The sequence below is a fragment of the Filicampus tigris genome, chromosome 1, assembly GCF_054856515.1.
Source record: "Filicampus tigris isolate MCC_2025a chromosome 1, RoL_Ftig_1.0, whole genome shotgun sequence".
NCBI lineage: Eukaryota > Metazoa > Chordata > Actinopteri > Syngnathiformes > Syngnathidae > Filicampus > Filicampus tigris.
Genome location: NC_141217.1, coordinates 37,042,629 through 37,064,251, shown reverse-complemented (window position 1 = coordinate 37,064,251; position 21,623 = coordinate 37,042,629). Strand labels below are relative to the sequence as shown.

At 45.8% G+C, this 21,623-nt stretch overlaps 1 protein-coding gene across 5 annotated transcripts in view; it reads right to left on the bottom strand.

Annotated features, from left to right (window-relative positions):
* camta1a (calmodulin binding transcription activator 1a) overlaps positions 1–21,623 on the bottom strand; it is a 297,075-nt gene that overhangs the window by 57,419 nt on the left and 218,033 nt on the right. For all 5 annotated transcript variants that reach the window (XM_086037916.1, XM_086037898.1, XM_086037908.1 and 2 more), the window contains exon 6: positions 1,964–2,035. In XM_086037916.1, coding sequence (XP_085894042.1) covers positions 1,964–2,035 — 72 coding nt within the window. The remainder of the gene's footprint in view (positions 1–1,963; positions 2,036–21,623) is intronic.

The following is a 21,623-nucleotide window of genomic DNA, read 5'->3' as shown; positions in this document are numbered from 1 at the left end:
AGTAAGTTCCTTTTGGACCAAACCAAAGAAAATGAGTTGTTCTAAAATTTTAAAAAGGTGCAAATGTTTAAATTCAACTATGATTTCCTTGTGTAAACAAACAAGTCTGTTGGATACAAATGAATATTAATAATATTTTTTACAATTATGCCAATTTTGTACTCGTAGCGTGTAATCATGGTAATTGTAATTGAATTTCAATTAATTGCACAGCCCTACTACACATCACATTACTGCGCTCTGTGCTCGGCGGGTGACAGTGCAAAGTTATTTTGAGTGTAAAGTGCCGACTTTACATTTGACTTCAATTGAATCCTACTTGAAAGATGAAGCATAAAGTGGAAAGTTGTGGTGAAAATATTTCGACCTCCTCCCGCATCACTACTTTGGCGATGACAAATTGTGGGACAATGTTTACTTCGGTAAACACTGGGCCACGTCACGTCTTTTTTTTTTTTTGTTTTTTTTTTGTCCGTCCACGTCACCCGACGTCGTGCTTTGTCAACATACATAAAAAGATGGCATTTTAGAAAAAATGCGAAATGGGCATCAGGCCCCGCAATGTGAACGGAGTCACTGTTCCATCCACTTTCACTCACTGCATCACTGTTTGTTTTTCTTGCCCCGCATTATCTCAGTTATTTTTAAACTTTCTAAAAGTTATGCTCATCTCACTCCATTCACCCCGCATCGTCCTCTGACTGTGCTGTAATGGAATATATTTTCATCCGTGCCTCTTTGTGACTGCGGCCGCTGGATGGCTGGATATTTGCATTTTTCACTCACTGGTGACCTTTCCAATTCGCCGCTTTGGGAGCTCCAGTCTCCTTGCTGCCCGCCTGTTGACAGACTACTGCCTGCAAATCACATATGGACACAGCTAATGGTACACAGGGAGTCGCGGAGGCAAGGTTCAGCCATAGAGCGGAGCTGGGTGGAGAAAGCGACAGAGCAAAGACCTGACAGTCTGACACATTGGTTGTGAATGTCAGTCAGCAACTACACGTGGACTGAAAGATGTTTGCTAGCTTTGTGCTCCTGGCAGCCAAGTGAGTTAAACAATCGTTGGATGCAAACGTCTTTGTTGAGTAGCAGACGATGCTGGTGGGAGAGAGGACTGGAAGTCAGGTAAAGAGCATTTGGCGGAAGCAGAGGTGAGGTAGGGTCCAACAGGAATGGGCTGGGAACTACGTGTACATGTACAAGTGTAGCTCGAACCAAACTCTCCTTCGGAATCGCAGATGGCAAACGCAAGGTCTGAGCGTTTCCCTGACTGCTGGTTTGTAAACAATCAATGCAAACTCATTCGTGGCATATTTACTGGCTACACTAACAAAGGCTCTTCCCTACGCTGAAAAAAAATGGCTGAATTTACTTCATTTTATTTGGTCAAGTGCTTGCACAAAATAATTACATCCGTTTCCAGATACATTTTTAAAATAGATGTATAGTCTGCTCTGGATTCAGATGATTTTATTTCGCTCAACCACTTGACAAAATCATATTGAGTAAACGATGCACAGCATTTTTTCAGTGTAGTGGTGAGGTGACTCATGCTTGAAGGCAAAGTTATAAGCTATTGGTTTCAATAATGTATGCAACACATGCAAGCGCAAAGATATATCTAAACAATGTGGTGGACGAGCTGGCAGACAGATGAGGAGAGGAGAGTGATGAGCCGGACCACTAAGCCTGCACACGTAATGAGCCTCTGTAAGCAAACTCGGTGGTGCAGAGAACCTCTTCCATCATATTTTACAGACACAGTTAGACAAGGGTGTTGGCAGAGCTTTTAGCCGACAGACTCGCCCCACACTGGACGGCGCGCAAGAGAAGTGAATGGAGACTGTGGAATGACGTGAGGGGAGGAAGTCCGGCGCTGACAACGTAAACGGTGAAATGGACACTGACGACACGCGAGTCATTCGGGTCAAAGACGGGAACAGCAAAGAGGAGCTCTTACCTGGAGCAGCCAGTAGCACCTGCGGTGGAAGGTGGGGATGATGGACGAGTGCACGTAGCAGCCGTAGAGACACTGAAAGAAGGACAGACACAGGTCAGAAAGACAGGCAGGGGAAAGAAAGGCCATCGCGCAACGACAAACTAAAGTAGGCTGAGGCCACTTGGAGCCCCCGACGTGAAGGCAGATGGTTGTTGCCCGTGACCTGGAGGAAGGAGCTGGATGGGTTAGCTCGGGAACACCTCCATACTGTCCCACCACGACCCCTTCCTTCCTTCCCTGCAATCTAGTCATATCTTGTCCTGCTTGGGGAGAGCCTCTGACAGAATGATTAAGGCCCTCCTTACGCCATCAGCCCGCGGGGCACCCCGGGCACATAACTAAACTACAGTGTTATTAATATCCTTATCGTAAACAGATAATACTGTGCCTGGGGGCTCGTTACTGTGGAGTGAGCTCGGCCGTGTTGATAACGCCTCGCCGTATCCGGCAGAGCGGCCAGGAGACATTTTTCAACAGGAGGCAACCCAGGCAAATATAGCGGGAAACCAGAGCAAAGACTAGGCAAGGGCTAGCCTGCACCAATTTGTTTGGGACAGCATTCACAGAGCTTCTGTAATAACGTTTTAAAAAGGAGAGCAACAGGAGGCTTCACTCTGTAAGTGACAAACGAAAGATGGAAGGTGAAGTGATGCTAGCGCTTTGGTTTAAAACCATGTGAACTCACAAGTTGGGAGTAAATTACTGATGTTTACTCAGAAATCAAAAAGCCAACCAGAAAGTCATTGGCGGGGGCGGACTATAAAAATGTAAACAATGCATTCCGCTATATTTTTCGCTCACGATGAATTCCCACGTGAAGTAAACCCACACGTTCTTGACACAGTATCGTGAAATACTCTCGCTCTTTTACTTGTAAAAAGATTAAAGCAGCAAAGGTGAAATTGTCAAGGCTTTCCATCGCTTACTGTTTATCCGCATTCGTCACGTCCTGTTCTTGCTCTGTACGCTGATTCGCTAACAGCCAATCAGAGCGACCAAATATCACGACTTACGACCCTGATTCAACATGCTGAAACGCCCACCGGAAGCTTCCAGACGGGATCCGATGTTACGACGGTGTTCGCTACATCAATCAGACGGCGCAATCCGATGCCCCGACGCTTCCCGACGTCGGATTGGTCCAGCTCGGCCTTTACAAAGGTCAGGGTTTACATTTTGCAGCCAATTTAGTAAAGTGAGGCTACATTCAAACCTTGCTAGCAGTTTTAAAACTGCAAACTCCCCCTCGAAGTGATGTGTGCATAATCTCCCCACACAAATTAGCAGTGACACCACATTGATCCTGAGACTCATTAAGCAGCAGGAGATGCTAGGTAAGTGCAGGCAGGTTTTGCGGGCACACTGACGATAAGGAGCGGTAGGAGGTAGCAAGCAATGGGTTGGAGCGTGTGTTGGGGAAACAAAGCTTCCAGGAGCAGCTGATAAATCGCCACCGCTGAGTCTGTTGTCTCATCTTCTTCAAGCTCAAAAGGAAGAAGAGAAGAGCAAAGCCTGCAGAGCAAGTCCTTGTGCAGATCCACTTGTTTGGCAACATCAAACCGCCTGATTAATTATACGAGAGTAGCACTTCACGGCCACAAAGATTTGGCAGACGACACGCCGACAAAACAAATACATTACACACACACGCTCAACACGTTTGCACGTACGTGGCTCACACTGGTTCATTTTTGCGTCTTTTGGGATTGATTTCAAATAACTACCCAAGTGGGTGTGATGCAGAATCAACCCCAGCTCTTACGTTGGACTCAGCTCTCATCCAGATAGGAAGTAAGCCTCCTCCCACTCTTCCAGTGCTGCCATCCATTACTACAAGCTGGCAACGAGCAGACGCATCCTCCTACTCCCACGGTGTAGCCACATGACTTCACACCATTACATCTGCTATCAGCTTGCACGCGCCGGCGACAAAGTTTTCCAAGTATTCAAGACGCGAGCTGCATTTTCGCAGCTCATTTCGGAGTTTGGGGTTATGCAATCGATTATTTCAAAAGAACGCCCAAGTGTCAGAACAACCGTCACGAGAGCAGACTACGGCAGTCGCCGTCTCAGTGGGACCATTCAACGGGTTTCGTATGAGCAATATACTGTAACCCCTCAATATCGCCAAAAGTACACCATTGATCAGCTGCCTTGCCTCACATCCAAACTTAAGCGACGTGACATCCCATATTTGATGTTGGTCCACGCTTTGCACTTATAACGGTTTCAACCTTTCTGGGAAGGCTTTCCATCAGCTTTAGGAGTGTGTGTGTGTGTGTGTGTGTTGGAATTTTTGTTCATTCTTCCAGAAGCGCGTTTGTGGACGAGAAGGCCCGGCTCTCACGCTCGGCTCTATTTCATCCTCAAGGTGTTCGATGTGGTGCTCAGGCCTGTCTCGTTTATCCATAGCAAACCCTCGACCGCCCATGTCTTTATGGAGCATTCTTTGTGCACTGGTGCGCAGTCATGCAGGACGGGGAAGGTGCCTCCCAACAAAGTTGGGAGCAAGGAATAGTCCAAAGTATTGGCCCCTTAGCTGCAATGAAAGCAACTCTGAATGCTTGGGCACGCCAAGAGATTTGGGGCAATTCCATGCTCTCAAATTTGTGGCAATAAGGTGTCCCAACACGGTTCCAACCTGACTGTGCTCCAGTGCACAAAGCAAGGTCCGTAAAACAAGTGCATGTAGGAGAGAGTTTGCTGTGGCTTCACTTGACTGGCTTGCACAGCGTCCTGACTTTGGTCAAGGGTGGACCGGTCGGCAACATATTTAATCCTATGCAAGGTACATTGCAGTACAGTCAATTCAAGAATGCTAGTCAAGGCAGGTGAGTTACTACTTTGGGCAACAATTAGTTTAATCGTTGATTTATCCGTGAACTATTTTGTTGAATAATGGATGAATCTAGTTTTTAACAAAGATATTTCAATTTCCATGCTTTCAGTCCAAAACATGACATTATCTCAAAATGACTTCAATGAATTATGATTCAGTTACTGTTTTGGTCTGTAACATGTCAGAAAAGAGGCAAACATGTTGATCAATGTTTTCCAAAATGTTTTCTTTTGATTCAACGTGACGACAGTCAGTCCGCTTGCATGGAGAATTCCAGAAACTGGACAACACTTACTGTTGATAAGCTAAACTTAAAGTTAAAAAGGTACCCAAACAATACATTGATTATAAAAAATAATTACCTATTAATTTGATAATCGACTAATGCACCTCCACGATATAGTATATGCCCATTTTTGAGCCACAAAAAAAAAAAAACCACATTCTTTTTGCATGTATTTCTATGCATTTATTTTGCAGGCAGCTTCTGCTTGGGGAAAAAAAACGCCATCTCTGGAAATTGTGAATAGCGAGAATTTATTGATGCATCATGGCTGATCGTGTTCTTGCCGATAGCGCTCGGCCCACCGAGAGTGGGCTGCGGCGTGCCTGCGCGCGTGCATTCGGACGAGGCTGCGGCACGCTCCTCACAACCGACGGAGGCCGCGGCAACGGGCGCCAGTGACTCGACTGGGGAGTGAATAAATTAGCCCCCGGGCTGATGTCTTTTCCCTCTGTTTACTTAATTTTGCAAGCAGACGAGGAAACGTGAAGGGAAAACAAGCAGCTTAAAACATAACACAACTGTTGCACCTGCCGCTGACGATATACAGTCAGCATCAAAGGCATTTGCATGCGCGCACAAACTTGTGCACCTTTAGCCTCCAGCCGCACTTCTACCAACCCACACATGCACATGAGTAGAATTTGGCAATGGGTTCTGACAAAACGGCACCCACGCCTTTCGAAGCATTCGCCCAAGTACAGACATACTCGGAACAGACAATCGCAACAGAGCAGGACACTTTTTGTGAGCGGGAGCACGCCTACATGCCACGCACAAAGTGGAGTGCTTATCAGTGATTCAAGACACATCATATTTACTGCCGTTGCCGCTCTCTGCATGTCAAGCACTTGTGCGCCCAAGTGATGGCAGCCCAACTATTATTTGCTGTCTTTGGGTTGTGACAGATGACAGCGAATCACACGGAAAGCAATTAAACCATAATTGCAGACACACAGAAAAAAATACAGGCACACATGCATGTCCGTGTCAAATTTAAAGGGCCTTCGCACACGTCAAAAGAAATGCTTGTTTTGGTGCTGTGCATGACACAAATGGAGGACAACACAAAGGTGTACACAAGAAGGAGCGTATCCGTAATATATTCATGTGCTGTCACTGCAGACAGGAGGGGGGAAAAAAAAAAAAAAAAGTTACAACAACAAAGTCAATTCAATTGGACTTGTCACGCGATGAGCGCTGGCTTGCTCGGACGAGAGGATCCCGTACCTCTCCACCCCGTAACTCCTCCTCAGGGTGTTGAAAGGGTCCGGACTGAAGCGAGTTCACAGTTCACTCAGGGCAAGCGGGCAAGACAGCCGGATGATAAACTGTTTGGCCTTAATAAAGCCTTCTTGAAGGCGGGGCCACCACCGGCTACAGGAGCCGTCCTCCCTTTGGAGTCATCGGCTGACCCTGGCCTGTCTGTTGCCGTGGCAACGCCACACTTCCATCCATCCATCATATCTGGCAGGTGACGGGCACAGACGTGGCAGCAAAGTGCCGAGTCTGCTTTGCAAACAAGATTCCGATTCGGATTCAGAATACTTTATTAGTCCCAGAAGGGCAATTCCGTTTTACAGCCAACCCGTCCACAGTAGAGAAATATATCAACCATTAATACAGTAGAGGAAAGCAAAGCAGATAAAGAATAAATCATACAACATGACATCAACAACAATCGCAACCATACAGCAAAAGAGGATGTGGAATGACTTTTCACTTCATTCCGCATTTTGTGCATTTTCGTGGCCGTTTGGCACAAGGGAGAATGTCATTTGCATAGCGGTTGATTTCCCGCACAGGGCCATTACCGCCGACCTGAGGGCAGCACTGAAAATTCACAGCCAAGTACGTGACCGGGCCGGGTTAAAATCTGCTTGCTTTCTGAACCACCATTATTGTCCAAAGTGAGCAGAGATCCTTAAATGGAAGTCAATGCAAACATTTTTTTTTTTCAAGAATATTTTCGATGCAAACCCACAAGTTGAAACGCGTCATTCTGATAAATATTGTGTTGGTGGAATAAGAGTTAATCCAGCTGTTTTTAGCCATCTCTGGGCGCGTCCATTTTGTCTTCTGTCGACTGAAAATGACATCACAACTGCTCACAATGATCAATCACGGCTCAGATAAAAAAAAAAACAGGTGAGATGTGATTGGGAGCAGTTCTGATGTCATTTTCAGTCGACAGAAGACAAAATGGACGCCCCCAGAGATGGCTAAAAACAAGTGCATTTTGCTGCTTAATTTATATTCCACAAACCCAAAATTAATCAGAAAGTCGTTTTTCAACTAGAACATATTCTTGAGGAGAAAATATGTTTGGGTTGACTTAAGCTTGAATGCCTGTCATTTTGGAGCACATTCAGATGATGTCATTGCGACACTTCTTATCTTCCACAGAAATACAACCAAACCAGCATGTGCAAGAATGAGTGAATGATGAAATAAGGATAAGGATGGTTTAGGAGAGGCGAGCCCTTCGTCAACATCTGGTAGTATAAAGCTGGGCGGCCGTGTGTATCTTTCCGGCATCCATTAAACAGTTCAATTTCGTCGTTGTCCTGTGAAAAACACTTACCTCCAATTTTGGAAACTTTTTAAATTTTCACTTTAATGCGATGTCTGTGACGTGGAAACTTGATTCATGTAAAAATAAGAAAATAGAAAAAAAGTGGAGGCAAGTGTTTTTCACATGACAGCAACAATATGCACTCTGCTGGTAGATTCTGTTGGTGTGGTGAGCGTTAAAGACGAAGGAAAACTGCCCAGAACATTTTACACTGAATATTTAGATTGAAGTCAAACACGGTGCTGAAATGCTTCCTTCTCCGTGGCTAGTCCAGGTTTGGGGTCAGCACTTAATTTTGTGAAACGAGTAATCATTTTCTTGGTGTTTAACACATTCAGGTTGCGGAAGCACCATTTGACAAATTCAGGGAGGGAATAGCTGATTGTTGGCCACGAAGAGGTAGATTGTAAATTTATGCCGTTTGAGAATTTGTCAAGATGGCGGTTTTCAGGCTCTAAATAAAAAAAACTGCTATGCTTGTATAGTTGGCACGCGTACCCAAAATGCCTTGAGGGTGCTTTTTTTTGTTAATAATTATTCAGAATTATGAGTTTGTTGTTGTCCCGTTATTCTTTCCCAACGCAGTAGTATTTGTTGTTTGTATTCACCCACCTCGTGATTTATTAATTTTCATTGACTCTTGGATTTCATTTTGCACCGTAGGTTTATTATACACAGTGACTATGTATTATGATTCACTGTTCTTTTATTGTTAAGTCTGCCACCTGTTGGCAGCGGTGCGGCATACGTTTGATAAGTGAAAACTGTTTCCACGCCAAATCAGGCTGCGTTCGATGCACTAATTGCATGCAGTTTGCTGCAGATGATAAATGACAATAAATGACGATAAAACGTTATCTATCGTCTTTCACGATATAGGCACATCGTCATATCGCACAGCTCTACACTCAGTCTGGAGATGCTAAACAAGCGGCCAGATGTGGCAAAATTGAGCAAGAGGGAAAAGTCTCTCATTATAACGACTCTTAATCAGTGGGCGGCATCTTATTTACAATCTGCTGGTTATTTGCCATTTTCCTGCTGTGATGGAAACATTTTATAGCCCGACTCAAACGTTCGCTCGCTCTGCTGGATCCAAGCGGGTGCGGCGGACACATTCGTAAAAACATGCAGCTTTACAGCTAACGACTCGAACACACGCAGACATAAAAGCCGGAACAGACAACATGCCGGAACGTTCAAACGCACTGTGGACAGTCAAACGACTGCTTTAAAGATAGCTCCACGACTGGCTCATTCATGGCTCTGACTCAACATTAAGATGCGGTATTCGTCTTCTTGCTGGATTCTGTGATTTTCACTAGAACAACTAGAGCATGCCTGCAGTTGGACATGGACATCCACGGTGTATGTATATATAAATGTATGTGTATGTGTATATAAATGTATATATATGTGTGTGTGTGTGCACGGCGGTAAAGGCTACAGTTGCAGATGTGCATATTTGCATATGTCCAGGAAGATGGGAGCCCAGGGCGGGATATTCGGCTATTCGGCCCGGGGCACGGCAGCGTAAACAGATCTCATGGACCACCAAATCCATACTCAGCAGAGATTCATGGACCATGCAAGGTCCAAGCTCGCACTGACAGCATCCATGATGACTATTGATCAAGCAACGATTCCCAGCGCCATACAAATGTGATTAGATTAGAAGTTACGAGCCGAAAGTGCCACCTCCAGTTTGTGGGATGTGCTGATTTTCAATTGAAAGTGCCGAGCTGTGCATCTCGACGGCTGTCTTCCAAGCAAGCCACGCTGCGTCGACAAACGTGGCGCTGTCCCCACAGCGCCCGTAATACTGCATGTGCCGTCGTTTGCGATTGCATTTTCAGTCACAGCGGCCATGCATTATTGGCACGATGACTTCATCAGAGCTAGCTAGTGTTTCTTCTATAACGATTCTTCCTGGTTGTAAGAGTACAACGCTCCTTTGCTTCAGAATATGTATATACGCCACCGTTGATGAGATATTATACGTGCGGAAATAAATCAAAAGAGCTAGGCTTGGATTTATCTCCTGGACAAACTGCAGCCTCCTAATCGGTCAAAGCAAGGCAGCCTCCAAAATGAATTGGCAGGCCAGTACACATAAGGTGGAGGGGGAAAAAATTAAAAGCAAATCTAAATTCCTCACCAAAGCAAAACAAATCATTCGCTGGGAAATACGCGTGTATAATGGAATTGACCGTCTCTAAAAATAGCATACTCATTGTAAAATAAACAAACGCTTGATAAACAGGCCCCGAAGAGGAAAATTAATTAGCCATGCTGAGCGAGTAAACACAGCCATACATCAAGTTCAAGTGGAAACAAGAACAGGCATGATGTAAGGCTGGAGAGCAACCCCTGACCACACCACGCTGGCATCCCACAAGCCATCCCGACATCCAATGAAGAGGAGCAAAGAAATGACGGCATGGGATTGGATAGCTGGGCACAGCGGGGAACGATGGCAGAGACGGAAAGGAGGAAAAGAATGGTGGGTCGCAGCGGTCGGTCCTTTGCCACGTGCCAGGGCAAACTCGTGCACACGGCCCTGCACCTCTGTCTGCCTGACCAAAGACACTGTGTCTGTGGATGCTAATGCTAGCCACCCGGGCACGCGGCCAAAGGCATTAAGTGGAATTGAATTCCACCAAACTAGCTTTAATCAGCAGCTTTTTAAGGTTAGAATTACTCCCCCTCTCCTCCAGCCCACTGGCCAAGGTTAAAGCAGACAGACAGGGGCTGGGCTCGGCTAATGGGATGCTGGGGGAGTGGGGGCGGGGGTGGGGCACAGCACCGACATGCCAAGGCACACACTGTACACAGACACAGACAGACATGAACTGAAAATGCGTGTAAGACACAAAAATGCCCAAATGGAGCCAGTGAGCAAACGCTCCGTGATCCAAAAGTGACGGGATCTCTTCATATTGGACTGTCCTCTACATTCGTTCCGTATTGGTTGCTGCCATCCATCCATCCATCCATCCTTCCTTTCTTTGTACCGCTTACTTGTGACATACTCCTCGGCAAAATCGCCTCGTTTTGACCATGCTTGCATGACTGAACCAAAAGCAAATTGCTCATTCATTGCCAGCGGTTTTCACAGCAGGGTTGCTTGCCATTTGACAGCATCGGGGCTGATCTTTAGCCTTAACCCGCATATGTTTCTGTTTCTGTTCTGTCACCAGAGAAGCGCCAAACCCAGAGGAGCCTCTCTTCTTTCACCAGAAAAAAAGGTTTGTTCCAAGCTTTTGTCGTTCTTTAGTAAAGAGAACATGGATTGGTACCCAAAACACCGGTTTTTGAGCAAAAAGCAGAGAAAAACTGTTTTTGTGAAAAGAAACGTCAAACAAACAAAAGAATGAATTGTTTTTTGCTTTTGTGACACCTCAAACTATAGAACAATGAAAATGAGACCGAGAACAGGCTTTTATTGGCAAAATGTTAATTTATGTTCAGCTATACAGCACATCTAAAAAAAAAATGTGCTGTGACTCACCACATGGCTAGCCAGTAGTGTTCACTTCCATGATCTTTTCTAACGACACATTGCAACATGTTATTTTTTTTTATAAATAGTACATAGACAAGGGCAAGGCAGTTTTATTTATATGTCACAAAACATTTACAAACAAACAGAAAGGCAATCAAAAGCAAAACTGAGATAACAATTAAACAAATTTCGAAGCAAAAGTCGAAAACGCATTTAATAGCAGTGAAATTGATGTCAAATGCTTAAAAGACCTTAATCAAAGGTATGAGAAAAAAACCCCATCATTTTTAACCTGGAGTTAAAAGCATTTACGCTTTGGGCTGAACTCACTTCTGTCGGCAGCTTTTTCCATTTGCGTGCAGCATAAAAGCTAAATGCCGCTTTACCATGTTTGCTTTGAACTCTGGGCTCCACTATTTGAGCCAAATCCGCAGACTTCAGAGCCTTAGAGGGTATAAATTCCATATTAGGATTTGTAAAAACACATTCTACACCCAAAGCATCGAGTGAATTATAGACCAGTAGCAGAACTTTCAAATCGATTCTACAGCTGACTGGGAGCCACATATACATACTTGGTTCGAGTGTTAGGTGCCTGAACTCATCCAACTTCCAACGCGTTGGCATGTCTCTCTCTCATAATACGAGATTTAGTCCTTGATCTTCAACTCCTAAAATGTTCTGATCTCAGAGCGACGCTACCGTCTAGAGGAATCTGTTAGTAACTACAGTTGTTTGCAAATCTGGATTCCACAGACAGGTGGGCGAGACCCTCTTCCGGTGGCAGTAAACGACAAATAGAAACATCCAGAGCAGTGAATGCCTTTATGGACAATAAATTGGCTTTGTGTTTAGACTTTTTTAGGGTGCGTCTGGAGTGGAGGGGGGTGAACCAGGTCTACAGGGATGTTGGCTCAAAAAGTTTGTGAAAGGCTGTTATCCAGTACGACGGTACGTGATCCAGGGTCGCCATGGCGATAACAGAGACACTCATAGCCAGTAGAGCAGCAAGTAGATTTAAAAGCTGTTATTTTCTTGATGGTAAACTGCTACACATTGCTGCTGTCATATAACCAGTACTTTGCAGCATTCATCTTCATTTATATTTCCAAAGCACACTCCAGCCCCAACCCCCATTTGCAGTGGATAAAGACCACTAGAGTGTGCCTGACTAAAATGAAAATGTTAATAAAAGAGAAAGGTGAAATTGCTGGACAAGTGAAAGCATCACACAGCTTTTATATACTTTATAAAGAGTCAGGAGAGGGCCGGCCTTGACCCTCAGACAACACATTAATGACGGTCCACAAAGCCAATCTTCGTAAAGCTTGCAGCACTTCACTCAGGTACGCGAAACGTGTCACAGTGTCGCTGCAAGAGCCGTGAAGCCAAGCGGATGCTTGGCGACGGCCTTACCGCTTTGTCTTTTACGCTTGATCCCATGAATTCATCTTGAGTTTTTGTTAGCATCACTTTTGAAAAGCCAACCACGCGTGTGGGGAGATACGTTTTACTCATTACAGCTCTTGCTAATATCGTCCAGCCACATCATCTGTCAAACGATACCTGCAGTGTACGCTTGCCTATCAATACAGTAGGTTCCGAGTGAAGACTTCAGATAAATTAATTGCCAGCTCGATAAATGTCGCCCCTGAAAGCATGCCAATACTACAAGTCATAAATTTGACAGGCAATATCAAAAATGTACACACGTTATTTTTATTCACCACTTTATATGGCAGGCAGTAAACGCGCGTGGATTAGATGCATATCAAGTCATAAAGCAGGTTGAAACCAGCAATTTAACATCAAACATCCTACCTATGAGATGCTCTGCCATGACGATCTGTTTGCGTTACAAACGACGGGCACATTTACGACGTCACTTCTTTAAAAGTCGTTCATTAATTCATTCATTCACGAATGCCTTGAGCGGTGCAGAAGCACAGTCGGACGCCAGGCTGACGACTGGCCATTTTTAGCGTGCTCGCAAACAGTTTAAGGTTACAATCCATATTGTGTGGCTACTTTCAGATGGGACTATTTCAAGAAAAAAAAAAAAAAAATCAGGTGGGGCAATTCCTCTCCAAATCCCATTTCAGATGATCAGTTCATCTATTTGCATATGCCGCACTCCTCCCAGAATGCACGAAATGGCGGTTTGGGTTTGCGTGAGCAATCAAGTTGATGTCCGTTTTTGCATGCGCAAACCTTTAGTACTGGGAATCGGGCCTTCCATGTTGGAGAGCAGCCAAAGACATATCAAGACAGAACAACCACACCGAGACAGAGAGCAATTTAGCGGCGGCCACTCGGGGCTATAAAACAATTTATTGCTCTCGACTGACTTTACATTTACAAGTTGCCTCATTGTCAATTCGCCGCTCGTTGTACATTGCGATGGAGGCGGACTGGCGAAAATACAGGTATGTAATCGAACACGCAAGCTGAATAAAAACAGCGGCGGCCGTGTACAGGATTCTCATTTTTGTTTGAAAGATTGTTTACCTCTTCTCCTCACAGACTTTGTGTAGTTGACTAGTGGCTGCCCTTTTCCCAACACTTACTTTTGCTTGTGCCGCACTTTTCAGAACAACTCTCGCTTGCAGTGGCAGGCTAGCAATGTGGTGAATGCACAAGAAAGAAATTCCAAACCTTGGAGAGCTCGTTTTAGAGCAATAATGGACAATATGATAGCGCAGGATGTGCTAGTTTGCCCCGCCCCCGCCCAGGACAGCCTCCACCTCCCCCCGCCAGAGTGCTCATATGACAGCATCTTACTTACCCAACTCTAACAGTAAACGAGGAGTGGATCATTGAGAGGCAAAGACATAAAGTGCCTTGTAAAAAAAAAAACAACAAAAAAAAAAAAACAACAGCACTTTATGGTACTTGTGAGAACAATTTGAGAACCCATATGACAAATTTTGTGTACTTATCAGGCTGAATGTACTTAGCGGTGCAGAACTTGGCCGCACATTGGCAGATGGAACTTTAACAATACAACAATAAAGAACACAGAGGAAGTGGAATCTATTTCAGCTTATCCTTGGCAACCTGCTCACATTCTCCTTAGCAGCCTTCGATATACTCCAACAAGAGCGAAAACAAGCGTCGCACCTAAGACAGCTATCGCTTAATAAATAGAAAACCCTCTGCTACAGGAGCGCCCATTAAACTTGCATTTTTCTTAGCTACGCTAAGGAGAAGAGTGCCACTGTTTGGGAAAGGGGAGCGTTTCCTCTACATTAATTAGATGACACACAAAAACACACGGCTCGAGATGACCTCACAGGCGGCGTGTCTGTGTCGCGGGTTGGACCAGGCAGCCACGGCGTCTAATTGTAAGTGAGCGCTCCGACTTGTAATGCCGCACACTTGTGGTAGGGCTGATTAGCAGAGGGTCACGTCAGCGCCCCCCCGTTGTGATCTGTAGGCACTTGAAATTTCCAATATATCCAGTGCGAGCGTGGCAGAGCGCAGTGGGACTGTAAATCACAACCAGCCTCACAGAGGCTCACTGGCGAAAATATGATGAATGTTACGCCAGGAAGCTAGTGAGCGACATGGTTTGTATGGAAACATGAAGCGGCGAGAGAAATTGGAGGGGGCTGGGGGGTGGGTGGGGAGGTTTTGGGGGGGCTTACGAAGGGAATGAGGTGATAGGAAAAAGGGAGTAGGGCACATCTAGAGGGGAGAGGAGCACAGAACAGGCAGACATCAGAGAGAGGAAGAGGAGAAGAGATACGATTACCAAGCGAGGAGACGGTAAGAAAAAAAAAAAAAAAAAAAAAAAAAAAAACAATCCTGCAGGGGAGAAAGAGTCAGAGAGTGTTGGGAAGAAAGGGAGTGGGAGAACAGAGAGAAGGGGGATAGAATGAATGCTAACAGGGAGCCCAAAACCAGTACTGAGGCTTTATCCTTCACAGGCGGAGGAGCAACAATCGCAAACACATTTTCTCTCACCCTGGCCCTACGAGAGATAAAAAAGCAATTTGTATTCTATTCCTATTCACAGTCGCTTGGCCTGTTTCTCTGGCTGCATATTTGTAAACACAGCTTTGTCAGAGCAGCTTAATCTTGCCGACACAAACGCACAGTACAGGAAGGGGGGAGGCGGGGGTGGCACAAAGGGTGAGGAGGGCGAGCGAGGCAGAGGAGAATGAAAGAGAGCGGGGTCATACCAGATGCGACGTCACGCGTCACAACTTGTTTTTGTCACGGCTAACACAGGATGACCGCATGTCCAGTGCCGCGCGCGCGCGCGCACACACATTTGGACCCTCCTTGACATCCTCCGCCTGGGCCTGTTAGCCAAACCTCAACTGTCACAGCTACATGCCCAAGTCATGCCTTAGCAGGCACACTGAGGAGTCCCCCCCCCCCCCCCCCCCCCCCCAACATTCACAATATTTTTGCATGTAAATGAGCAGAGTGATACTAGTAGCACAAACAAAAAGAAGGTGGATGGCAAAGGTGTAAAAACTCAGGTGGCCCAAAAGGTTGAAGACTGCAGGCTAGGGGGCTGCTGTGGGTTCTAACCAGAACAAATAGATCGGAACATATTACTCCGGTCCTAAAGGCTTTAGACTGGCTCCCAATTAACTGTAGAATAGATGTTAACATTCTGCTGCTGGTCTATAAATCACTGAATGGTTTGGGTCCTGAATACATGAATGAAATACTGATTGAAAATAAACCCTGTAGGGCTCTGAGATCTGCAGACTTGGGTCAATTAGCGGAGCTCGGAGTTCCAGGTAAACACGGTGAAGCTGCATTTAGCTGTTATGCTACACACAAATGGAATTAGCTGCCAACAGAAGTGAAGTCAGCCCCAAGTGCAGCTGCTTTTAAATCCAGGTTAAAAATGTTGCTTTTTTTCCCCTCATACTTTGGATTAAGGTCCTCTAAATAATTTCAAATCATTTTTTTTCTTTTATATATTTTAGAAACCCACTTGTATTTCTTTACTTTACTTTTAAATGTTAATACAATTGTATGCGAATGTGTTTAAATGCTGTAATTTTGTTAGCTACCTTTGTTTTCTCATCTTTGCTTTTGAATGTTGTTAACTGTTGTGTTTGTAAATCCTTGCAGCTGTTGCCTTTGCTTGTGAGAAGCACATTGAGTTGCCTTGTGTATGAAATGTGCTGTATACGGTAAATAAAACTGCCTTGCCTTGCCTTGCTAAGGCAACTGGCGCTAGCACACCGGCCCACAAGCAACGTCATTCCTTCTCTGCTTTAGAAAGGGAAAGGCGGAAAGTAAACCCACCACGTGGCAGGGCGTCCACACTTCCATGACTGACGACAGGCGCATACAAGGCGAGAGCGAGCCACAGGATGTTGGATGGAGTGGCCGGCTTGGTTTGGCTGCACATTGGCTCACAGAGGCATGAAATTGGGCTGAACAACACCTGCCAACACACATTGCAGCAAACACACTGCCACGCTCCATAGCCTCCATATCACACTCTATCTATCGGTACATATTGCGAGATGACTTTATTGTGGCCCTCAGTGGCCAATTAAGGACTACTGGCTGCTCTGTCGACACTCAAAAAGTAGCGGGAAGACACAGTGGCAACAACCAAACCGCTGTCCTGAGTCACCCTCAAATCTGGCGACACCTTGCACACCCAGTGTGGAGATTAGATTAGAGATTAGAAGGGATGACAATCATGATCAGAGAAGCACTAAACCAGCCAAACCGTATCACAGCCACGTGCCAACTAATTAAAGCAAATGAACCCAAACTCGCCACACAGCTGTCCGTAAAAACAAGCACACACAAAACTTTGTTGTTGTTGTTGTTGCTTGCTGCCCTACAAGATAACCAGCGTGCAGTATCGTTTTGTTTTCCAAAGCAGGCAGCATCCAGTATAAAACACTTCAGCTTGTTAATGTCGCCAACGTCGGGTCCGTGCGGGGGCTCCGGAGGCCCGCAGACACAAGCGAACACACAAAAGACACATTTGGAGCGAAAGGCGGCAGTGCGGCGGCCTAACGTGAAGGCATGGAGAGCAGCAGGCAGATGGAGCCGCCTCCGTGGCCCCGGGCGGCCCCGTCCGTGATGAAGGCAAGTGAAAGGCTCCATGTTATGTGCGGACTTACCACGAATGGGGGTGGGGGGAATTGGGGCGGGTGGGCGGTTGTCGCTACGGTGCTTGGGGGAAGCAGGCAAGGGAGCAAGAGAGGAAGAAAGCGGGCAGAGGAAAAAAAAACATCAGCCAGTGAGCCAAAAAGAGGGAAAGCAAAGCAAATGAAAAGTGACACTTTAATTCGGAGGGCTTCTTCTGCCTGAGTTATGATGAGATGTTTGTAAGCTGGCTTGTTCATGCATCTCCGCTGGCCTCCCCCCTCCCCTCCTTTACTCAGGGAATCTGTGGCGCCAACTTCCCTGCACGGGAGCCGCCCAGAAAGCCACAGCACGGGGCCACCTTCCTCCGCTTTGATCCTCCCATGCAAGCTGACCATCACCATCACCATCACCATCATCATCATCATCATCATCACTCAAAGTCCAAAGTCCTCCAAACACCTGCTCACGTGGGAGAGGCAAACGTCGTGGATTTGGCTCCACACACAAACAATTTTCAACAGTTTGATTCATGGGCACCCAACCGGCGAGTGAATGATGACGGCAATTTGTTCATCGGACAGAACCAAAGGAAAAATATGGAAAATAAAGACCAGTATAATTTGACATGCGTAAAGGAAGGCCGCATATGTTTTTTTCACTCCGGCACTGAATGGAACTTGAAGAGTTGAAGAACAGAGGCGCAAGCAAACAGGCAGGAAGGAACGCAGCAGGTTGGGCTCCCGAGTCAAGAGAATTCTGTTTGCCAAGCTCAACGTGTGCATGCACACAAGAGGACGGCACGCAGACGAACAAAAGACAGACTCTCAGACTCTGAAAAGAAGCTTTTCCACCAGTTGAGCTGAAATGAGTGTGCTTCTGCTGCTTTTTCCCCATGTTTACTCTTTCAAGTTAAAACTTGTCAAGAGAGAGCAAAATACCAAACCACTGACTTCCTTTGGGATATCGCCAACAGTGGTTGGGGTCTGTAAATGGTGTTCATGAGTCCAAAGAAATGAAGAGCCACACAAAAGCAGCCTGCCTTTTCGGAGGAAAAGCTCTTCTTTGATCCAGGACGACATGCCAGTAAGCAAACTGCTGGCTGTCCTGCCGCTCGGATGTCACGTCGCACTGGCTGTTTACGCCGCGCCACCTACACGACATGCCGCAAAAACACGCCGCGTCAGCCTTTCGCAAACGGTGTCGTCGTGTCCGGCTGAGCGGAGCCGTAAACGTTTGCTTGAAAAGCATTGAGGAATCTAAAAGGAACAAGAACACAAGGCAAAGTCGACGTGCAAAAGAGAGTGAGGGACGGCTCGGGTCTGAGTTGCGGCAGGTCTCCGGAGGTTCTTGTCAAATATAGCGTAGGTTCACTCGCTCAGCAGTAAGTATACGGGCCTCCTTTTTCATATGCTTTCACCGTCTTAGGGCAACGGAAACATTTTTGTCCCTGGCAGCCCAAATCGCCATTCAAGATGAAATAATGCGGCCATTTTTAGCCCTTCGTCGGCCTAATCTGTGTGCGTTATTTGTAGCCTGAAATCTCAAGGTTATAAATGGAGAAGCATCAATGTAAAATGGCAACGTCAAACACATCTCCATGTTTGCCTTGTACCGTTTTCCCCTCTCGCCGAGACGTTGGGAGTCCAGTGCTTGATTTATTTGCGCCACGCACCATTAATCCTGCGCCCATGCATGCCTCTGCTGAATAATTGATCTCTGTACTCCTGTAACTAAATCCGTCAAAACAATGACAACCTGCTTCTTTGGCGATCCATCGCCTCCTCATTCGTCCACTGCAAACATCGTTAAGCTACCTTGAAAAGTGGACGGTCGACTGTCACCGTTGGAGTGACTATTTCCACCAGTGTTGTCGCTCGGTTCAACCAGCAGATGGCGTCTCTCCCTGGCTGTTGATGAGGATTGAGACAGAGAAGCCTGGCCGAAATACGTGACAGTTAAAGGTCAGCTGCTCCAGGATGCTTGACAGTGCAAACAGCCCCTAATCTCCACTTGCTGACGAGGTCTCAAAACCAAAGCGGCAGCTAAGCCTGCACAAGAGCATCGCGGCCAACATTTGCCCCTCCCTACTGCCGGTGTCGTTCTTTTGTTTGTGTTTGTTTTGCATACTGCATTTCAAATAATAAGTACAGTATCTCCCAAAATGCCACATGCCATAAATCAGAGGGAAATAGAGCTGTCATCTTAGCAAACAAGAGAGCCACTTATCATGAACATGTTCTGGCCCAGCCATGCATACTGATGAGTGCAAAAGGCACAGTAAGCACCTGACAATGTCCACTTTCTCTCCAAACACACACGTGGGCACGCGCACAGGATGGGGGCAAAACGACAATGCTTTGCTAACTCAAATATGTCGGATGCTGACATTGTTGGTAAGAGCCAACATGCAGAACCTACCCCATTTGTGGACTTGAATACGCCACAATGATGAAAAAGGGTGCCGTGCCAAAACTGCCCGAATGCAGCATTCCTGTCACAGGACGTGTTTTTTCAAAGGCAAAAAAGGGCAAAGCGCCGTTGGCATTTCCCCATCAAATCAGTGCTCAGCTGAGCAGGAGGAAAAGATTCCCAGAACAACGTCGTCTTCCGTGCGAGCGCGGCGTGTGAATAATGGCTTCACAAATAACAGTCGGATTAGGAGATTTGAGCTCTTTAATGACTTCTTGTGACAAATGGCGCACAATCACGCCGACATTCAATCATAACATGTGGGGCCAAGTGACATTAGGAAGATTTAGGTCAGTGATTGGAAAACGAGCGCGTACATTTGATTGCCGAGATGACATTGGTCAATGTCACGAGCGTGACGTGAACATTTGGCTTCATTTGTCACATGCTGCTGTCAGCTGTCCAGTCAGCTATATGCCAACATTATTAGCAGCCTCACGACATTTATGGATCACATCCAATGCTGAAGAATTAGTCGTCTTCACATGTGATGGATCCAAAACATGTGCATGCGCGAGCCGTCATGTGACTCACGTGTCAACGTTTCTCTGTAAAGGACACCGAATGGGATTCGCATGTCCAATATCTGACTATGGTGGGCCGCTTGTGCCCACCGACAGCTTTTTATCCGGGCGAAGCACATGAAGGACTTTGCATGAACACCATGAAATGAAAACCACAAAGAGCGATTTCATTACACTGGTCAACAAATCTTGACAGAATTTTGGAATCGGAGATGCAAGTCGACTTTCCTGGATGCAATTTGTTTGTGCCGATTCCAAATCTGCCCATGTTTTTTTCTCTCGCACATCAGTCTTGATAATAATAATAACACTAATAATATAATATATGTAAGATAGTAGTTTAGTAATATTAATGAATGAAGGGCCGGTTCAGCAAAGGGTGGATTTTTTTTTCTGAACCATACCAGCTAGAAATGACAACATAATTGCTACTGCTTTTAGAGGTCAAACTTAAAAAACAAATGAAAAGGTTTGTGAGATAAACCTGATGTGCTCGAAACAAAAAAGCACAGACATTTTTTAAATCAGCGTCTAGAAAAATAAAAATTTAGGGAGCAATAAAGCCATCTCTACTTAAAACCCTTTGCGGTAGAACAAGGTCATAACATGCCCGGGCATGTTATACACGGTTTGAAAACTGAGTTTCTGCAGATTCGAATGATACCAAACATAAGATACAATCATATCTGCAGGCTCGGCGAGCATTTAAGTCAAACAATCGCTAACACAAAAAAACACGGAACTCAAGACAATGCCATAATCCATCAAAAAATGATCCCATTACGTCGACAAGGGTTCAGTAAAACTATTCCAGTAATATAGTCCACACCTTACATCCGTAAAACCACGTTATTAGCTGCTGCAGTCGTTACATATCTCCATCAAATACGCATATTTTGGACATATTTCCTGTACAGCTTCAAATTTACTTTGGGTGCACCCTTTTAGGCGTTCAGGTAAAAATGCCAGGTGGAATTTTAAAGCGTTACAATTTGCTGTTGACCACTGTTATTTAGGCTGATGCATTTTCAAGAAATGCTGTTCTGTGGAGCCAGACAAGCAAGTGAAGAGGTGACGTATCAGATGAGCCCGCCACCTATCTGTGGCATCAGCGCCGAGGGGCTCCCGGAAGCCCGGTACCTTGCGAGCTAGCAGTTGGCTAGCACCGCTCGGCGTGCTGCGGAAAGCCCCGCCACGACAGGGTGGCATATGTTCCAGCCACTTGAAGTTCCACAGCTCAAACATGGGTAGGCATGAGAAAGACGTGTGCTATTTGATTGACAGTTGAGCATGGCGTGTTTTCAGCATATTTGGCGCCAATGTTGGTGAGCAGAGAGAAAAGACA